The sequence below is a fragment of the Eucyclogobius newberryi genome, unplaced genomic scaffold (genome assembly GCF_026437365.1).
Source record: "Eucyclogobius newberryi isolate DKJ021-1_F unplaced genomic scaffold, fEucNew1.0.hap1 SCAF_14, whole genome shotgun sequence".
Taxonomy (NCBI): Eukaryota; Metazoa; Chordata; class Actinopteri; order Gobiiformes; family Gobiidae; genus Eucyclogobius; species Eucyclogobius newberryi.
The window spans coordinates 4239981-4247038 of record NW_027315768.1 but is presented as its reverse complement, the minus strand read 5'-3'; the positions used below and the strand labels follow the sequence as shown (position 1 = coordinate 4247038).

Below are 7058 nucleotides of genomic sequence, written 5' to 3'. Positions count from 1 at the left end.
GGGCAGAACAGAAAAGCTCTTACTTTGATAATAATAATATTGAGAATGATTTTATTTGTTTTAGCTTAAAGGAATAATAGAGGCCAATTTGAGAACTCAAGTGACTGTTAGTCCCTTTTTTTTAGATGCCCCTCCTCCTGTTCTTTCTGAGGCCGCCTACATCAAACCTCATGCGTGAGCACGCAACAGCCTCACTGCTACACGTGCGTTTGTTTTTTAGCGCGACGGAGCATCACATCTCTCGTCTCCGCAGATTTCCATCTCTTCTCCAACACAGTCTTTCTCTGTCGTCCCTCAACCATTTTTGCACTTGGCGGTCCGAAGCGTGGAGCTACACTGAAGGAACTCGCTGCTAGCTTTGATAACACACACCGGCATGTCAACCACGCATGCGCAGCCAGGGAAACGTGCTGCTATGCTGGGAACGAGGCTGCAGGTGTGCAGTAGGACACAAGAATGATTGACATGTGGGAGAACTACTGAGCTGTCCACGCCACGAGGAAATGAGACTCAGATTGGTCGCAAAAAATTGCTTTTTTTTTCTGTAATTTTGTTATTTGTGCCGAGACATAAGCACAAGCCGGAAGTGATCAGAACATTACAACACAGAGTCCAAGAGGAGCCCACCAGCTCAGAGAGCAAGAGGAGCCCACCAGCTCAGAGGGCAAGAGGAGCCCACCAGCTCAGAGAGCAAGAGGAGCCCACCAGCTCAGAGGGCAAGAGGAGCCCACCAGCTCAGAGAGCAAGAGGAGCCCACCAGCTCAGAGAGCAAGAGGAGCCCACCAGCTCAGAGGGCAAGAGGAGCCCACCAGCTCAGAGGGCAAGAGGAGTCCACCAGCTCAGAGGACAAGAGGAAAGAGGAAAAACACGTCTGGAATGCCCTCTCAGCCTGTGGACACCCCACTTGGGCCCTCAACTCTTCAGTAAAGAGTGACCAAGCAGGACAAAAGGGACAAAAAGGAAACAGAACAGAGAAGGAAGGGTGTTTCTATACCTTATGTCTCGGGACTGTCTGAAAAATTGCAGAGTCTTTGTTTATTTTAAACCAGGAAACACTTTAAGACAAAAACTGGTTCATCCTAAGGACAAGTTGCCGACTCAAAAACAGAGCAATGTAGTTTATTCGATCCAATGCAGTGAAGAAAGCTGTAAAGAACGTTACATAGGTGAGACGAAACAGCCTCTACACAAGAGGCTTTATCAGCACAGAAGAAATACAAGTTCAGGACCTCAGAGCGCCGTGCATCTCCATCTTGAAGCCTCTAATCACTCGTTTGAAGACGGTGAGGTGAAGGTTTTAAGCAGGAGAAAAGATGGTTTGAAAGAGGAGTTAAGGAAGCTATTTTTGTTAAAAAAGAAAGACCTTCTTTAAACAGAAATGGAGGGTTAAGGTTCAACCTTCCTGTGGTTTATAATGGATTTTTTTAATCCCTGGAGAGGTAGAGGTCCAGGGCATTTGGATGCTCATCAGGTCCTCAGGGTGTGAGTCAGGGACACACAGAGACAAAGGGGAAACTAAGAGCCCATTAAAGGGCTGATAGTGAACAAAAGGCTAGCTCGTTAGAAACAAAGAGGGTAAGTTTCTGTTTGAAACAAAACAACTTTTTCTACTACAGGAAGGCCCGCCCAATGGGCGGGGCTTACCACAGAATAGAATAAATATCTGAGTTGACAATGACTCTTGGATTAGAGTCGAAACGTCTTGTTTTTTCTAAACTGAGTCCAGATGAAACAACTGAAACTTTTTTCTACATTGGAACACTCCTGGACTAACGAGGGACACGCCCACACAACCCTCTGATGGGACCTTTCAAGGGGAGTAACATTGTTCTTATATAAATGTATTAACTCTACCAATTACATTAAAAATAGACAAGTTTATTTGTAGAGCACAATTCATACAAGGCAATTCAACGTGCTTCACAACAGGAAAAAATGCATTAAAGTCATAAAAGAGTCATAGAATATTTTCAGTCATATGCACAGTTAAACAACAATGTTTTTAGCCTAGATTTGAACATCGACAGAGTAAAGGCCTGTCTCACATCTTCAGCAAGAATGTTCCAGATTTTAGCAGCGTAAAACTGAAACACAGATTCACCATGTTTAGTCCTGACTCTGGCACCAGCAGGAGGCCGGTCCATGTTTAGTCCTGACTCTGGCACCAGCAGGAGGCCGCTCCATGTTTAGTCCTGACTCTGGCACCAGCAGGAGGCCGCTCCATGTTTAGTCCTGACTCTGGCACCAGCAGGAGGCCGCTCCATGTTTAGTCCTGACTCTGGCACCAGCAGGAGGCTGGTCCATGTTTAGTCCTGACTCTGGCACCAGCAGGAGGCCGGTCCATGTTTAGTCCTGACTCTGGCACCAGCAGGAGGCCGGTCCATGTTTAGTCCTGACTCTGGCACCAGCAGGAGGCCGGTCCATGTTTAGTCCTGACTCTGGCACCAGCAGGAGGCCGCTCCATGTTTAGTCCTGACTCTGGCACCAGCAGGAGGCTGGTCCATGTTTAGTCCTGACTCTGGCACCAGCAGGAGGCCGGTCCATGTTTAGTCCTGACTCTGGCACCAGCAGGAGGCTGGTCCATGTTTAGTCCTGACTCTGGCACCAGCAGGAGGCCGGTCCATGTTTAGTCCTGACTCTGGCACCAGCAGGAGGCCGGTCCATGTTTAGTCCTGACTCTGGCACCAGCAGGAGGCCGGTCCATGTTTAGTCCTGACTCTGGCACCAGCAGGAGGCCGGTCCATGTTTAGTCCCGACTCTGGCACCAGCAGGAGGCCGGTCCATGTTTAGTCCTGACTCTGGCACCAACAGGAGGCCGGTCCATGTTTAGTCCTGACTCTGGCACCAACAGGAGGCCGGTCCATGTTTAGTCCTGACTCTGGCACCAGCAGGAGGCCGGTCCATGTTTATTCCTGACTCTGGCACCAGCAGGAGGCCGGTCCATGTTTAGTCCTGACTCTGGCACCAGCAGGAGGCCGCTCCATGTTTATTCCTGACTCTGGCACCAGCAGGAGGCCGGTCCATGTTTAGTCCTGACTCTGGCACCAGCAGGAGGCCGCTCCATGTTTAGTCCTTTTAGTCCTTAGGAGATTATATGTACTTTCCAGTGGAGAACCATAAAATCACATGTTTGGAGGGAATTCTGTCGTATGTCATGTTTTTTCATATCATTATTCACAGGAAATAGAAGTGCTGGAGAGACCGTGGCAGCAACAATGATCATGTTTTTTTCCGACTGTCCTGCTGCTCAGAAATATGGCACAGAGATCAATAAAGACAATAAAGGACTTGAACGACATTATATTGGACATTCGCGAAATAGAAAAAAATCACACTCAGACTTGATTTTAAAATTGACAAATCCGAAAGACTACATGGGTCGTTTGGTTTGGTTAATTTTCTTTCTTTTCTGCTGTCGTCTGGTTTTGTTTCTTTGTGTTCTTTTTTGTCTTCTTATTTATGTTCTTTATATTTTTAAAACTGCATTTATTTATTTATTCATATTTATCTAACAAGTTCAGAAAACCATTGAGGTCGAAACGTCTTTTACCATGGTGACCTTGGGGTGACCTTGGGGTGACCTTGGGGTGACCTTGGGGTAGACCAAACAGTTTCCCTTTTAAAATCGCATGAAAACCCCCAATTGAACCCAGCTCTTTCGACATCCACTCTGTTTGAAGGTCATTCCAAGGTCATTCCAAGTAAGAAAACGCTCTCTTTCTCCAGTCAGTCCTTACATGGGGCACTAGGCTGTACATGTGAGTGCACGACATAATGACCTCTGCTCTCTGCACTAGGACACACAAGTATGAGGGGGCACTATGACACACACACACATTTATAAACTAAAATCATCCAATGCGTGAACCTGCTGGGACCCAAAGAGGCCCCCCAGCCCTGACAAAGAAGCCCCCCCAGCCCTGACAAAGAGGCCCCCCAGTCCTGACATAGAGGTCACAATGGTGGGTGAATCTCAGAGCTCTGTGATATAAGATGTCCAGGGATTTAAGACATTAATATAAAGAACATCACCATAATATAAAAAAAGATATGTTCAAGTTCATCTACAAGTACAAATTACCTTTATAGAATATAAATATGTAAAGGTAATTTAAAAAACACTTGCTAAAATGTTTTAGTATTTTCAGGTGTTAAGTCAGAATCTAAACACTTGAAATCTAAACACATGAAGATCACCAATACTATAACGTATAAATACCCTGATTATAATTCCCAATGATTTTTGCCTTTATGTTATAATACCCAGGCCAAGTGGACCAATCAAATCTCATTCAAACCTCTGCACATTATAAGAAATTACACCCATTTTCTACAACATTTCACGGGGGAAGGACCACTTTCCTTTCATTATGCACATTTGCCAACTGAACCATCCCCCTTGGTAAAAAAAAAAAATCACCCACTGATAATTTCAAATGTTATGTAATCTAATTATTTATTCATTTATACATAGGATCCAATAAATATAGACACAGCTCTTCTCTTTCCATCATTAAAACCATTTATACACAAGTGAAAGGAAGTATCTGAATACAAAAGCAGGAGCTGGTGATAAAGAACATAATATAATGCACCCCTCTGTAACTTTTTGTGTCTGTCTTGTTGGTGCAGCTGTGATTGACATGGTGGAGGAGAACCTGCAGGCCAGTCGTCGCATCCTCCTGCTCTACACCGCCTCCACCTTCAGCAAGAAACACTGCAGCAACAACAACACGCTGCAGTCCAGACCCATGACCCATCATACTGAGACCAGCCATCAACTGTACATAAGCAAGGTCCACCTGAACACCAGCAAGGAGCACCTGAACACCAGCAAGGAGCACCTGAACACCAGCAAGGAGCATCTGAACACCAGCAAGGAGCACCTGAACACCAGCAAGGACCATCTGAACACCAACAAGGACCACCTGGACACCAACAAGGAGCACCTGAACACCAGCAAGGTCCATCTGAACACCAACAAGGACCACCTTCAACAGAACATGAGCAGGGAGCAACTGAGCACCAATAATAACATTGAGGGGCCCCTGAACACTTGGGGAGACCAGCTAAGCATCAGTCTGAACCTCCTAAACACCAGCATGAATTCCTTAGCCACTGGCAAGGATCACCTCCAGCTGGACAGCAGCAGGGACCACCTGAGCACCAATAATAACATTGAGGGCCCCGTGAACACTAGGCAAGACCAGCTAAGCATCAGTCTAAACAGTCTGAACCACCTGAACACCAGCATGTGTGGCCACGCCCAGACTCACCTTGAGTGTGTGGCAGCCATGCACCGGGCTCTAATGGAGAGATCTCTGAAGGTTAGTGACTTATGAAGCTGATCATGATAGACTGTGCAAATACAATTGTACTAGCTTTACTAGAAAGCCATGAAAGTATAGTATGGTTAGACTATGACCAGCCTTATGTCCCTGTCCATTCCCTTTCATCACGCACATACAGTGAGGCGCAGTGTGTAGGGCATCAGGTGTACTGAGGGATACTTGAAAGACATAAGGGAATTTGTGCAGCAGCTTCATTGTCCTTTTTGTGATCAACCAGGGAGATACAGTAGGCCTACTTTGTCTTATGTTGTTCAGTTGACAAAATTTAATTTTATTTCTTTATCATTTCAAATCTAACTAAGACTCCACTGTTAGCCACAGTTTAAACAGACATGGTCCGACCAGGGACACAGTTTGGAGCAGTCTCGACTTCACATTCTACTATTCATATGGAGCAGATCAGTCTCTAGTGGATGAAAACCTGTCTCATTTTTAATTAGAAACAGTGAAATGAACAGAGAAAATGAGACCGCTGTCGAGCCAAACCGCAACACTGGCACTGGGTGCACGAAAGCCAAAATGGTTCTTACAAAAATCTAAATATGATTTCATAAATGTAACAGAACGTGTCAGTTCAGACGTTCAGACCCAGAGGAGCATATTAAAGGGCTGTGTGTGATCGGCAGAGCAGGGGCTGTGCAGGGAAATGTATGGACTCTGGGGCCTGTGAGGAGTTGCTAATAATATCACATCTAAAATGTACCAAAATGCAAGAGATTATATGATATCATATATGATGTCATGTCATTTTTGTTCAAAACATCTTCAGGGAGGCCCCCAGGCCCCCCTTGAGATTGTGGTTCATGCCATACATCGCCTATTTGCCTCTCCATGACTTCGGGGGAAACGAGGCCTGAGTAGCACTTCTCGCAAGAGATTATTTTACTAATAAACCTCAAACTGTAAAGGTCCAATATATTTCAATATTTTTCAGTTGTTGCTATCAACTTTCCAACAGTGAGGCCCTTAACCTGTTACCATCCACCTGCGCGCCGGCGCGCATTTCCCATATCTCAAATATTCTCTTACATCATCCCTTTTATTTCCGTGGTCAATACCAGCAAGCCATACATCATTTTAAAGCTTATTTTTTCAACAAAACGAATATGTCATTGATTTACATTGAATAATATGCCCCAAGAAGCAATTGTCAATAGTTTGTGAGAAAGTCTCACAAAGTCCGTAAGGAATCATTGAACAACAATATCCACTTAGATTTTTCTTGAAGTTTTACGATTTCGAGATATTGTCAAGTAAACCAAGTTTTCTTCTCTGACGTCCGGCGCATTTCTCCGTCCATAACAAATGACCTGTTTGACTTATAAGATGTTGTTTGGCATCGATCTCTTCCTCAGACTGTTACCTACAGAATGAGACCATCCACCAATTTTTCTGTCCACGGGTTTGTTTGCTACAGCCTCCGCCGCCGCAAAAAAAAAAAAGCGCAGCTTCCGACACACATGGTTCCACTGTTGACATCCACTTAGCGCTTAGCATAGAGTGACTTAGCAGACTTTGATTGACATATTATTCCAGCCAATAAGAATAGCTTTAGAGTGCGGGGCGGGACTTAGGGGTCCCACACACAGAATCCTCTGTATTCACGTGCGTAACGGCTGTAAAGAGACAGATTTTTGGGCAGGAGGCGACTAGATTTTACGCATAATGTTTTCTGATTTTATTAGCCTTTTGGACGCGCATTTTTCA

The 7058-nt window shown here is 45.1% G+C and overlaps 1 protein-coding gene across 2 annotated transcripts in view; it reads left to right on the top strand.

The window, feature by feature from the left end:
• Positions 1-7058, top strand: part of LOC140359324 (interleukin-1 receptor type 1-like) — an 87952-nt gene that overhangs the window by 79839 nt on the left and 1055 nt on the right. The window contains exons 11-12 of one of the 2 annotated variants that reach the window (XM_072444192.1): positions 4633-4796; positions 4860-5327. In XM_072444192.1, the coding sequence (XP_072300293.1) occupies positions 4633-4796; positions 4860-5327 (632 nt within the window). Of the gene's footprint in view, positions 1-4632; positions 5328-7058 lie in introns of both variants that reach the window. The other variant, XM_072444191.1, reaches the window with a different exon arrangement.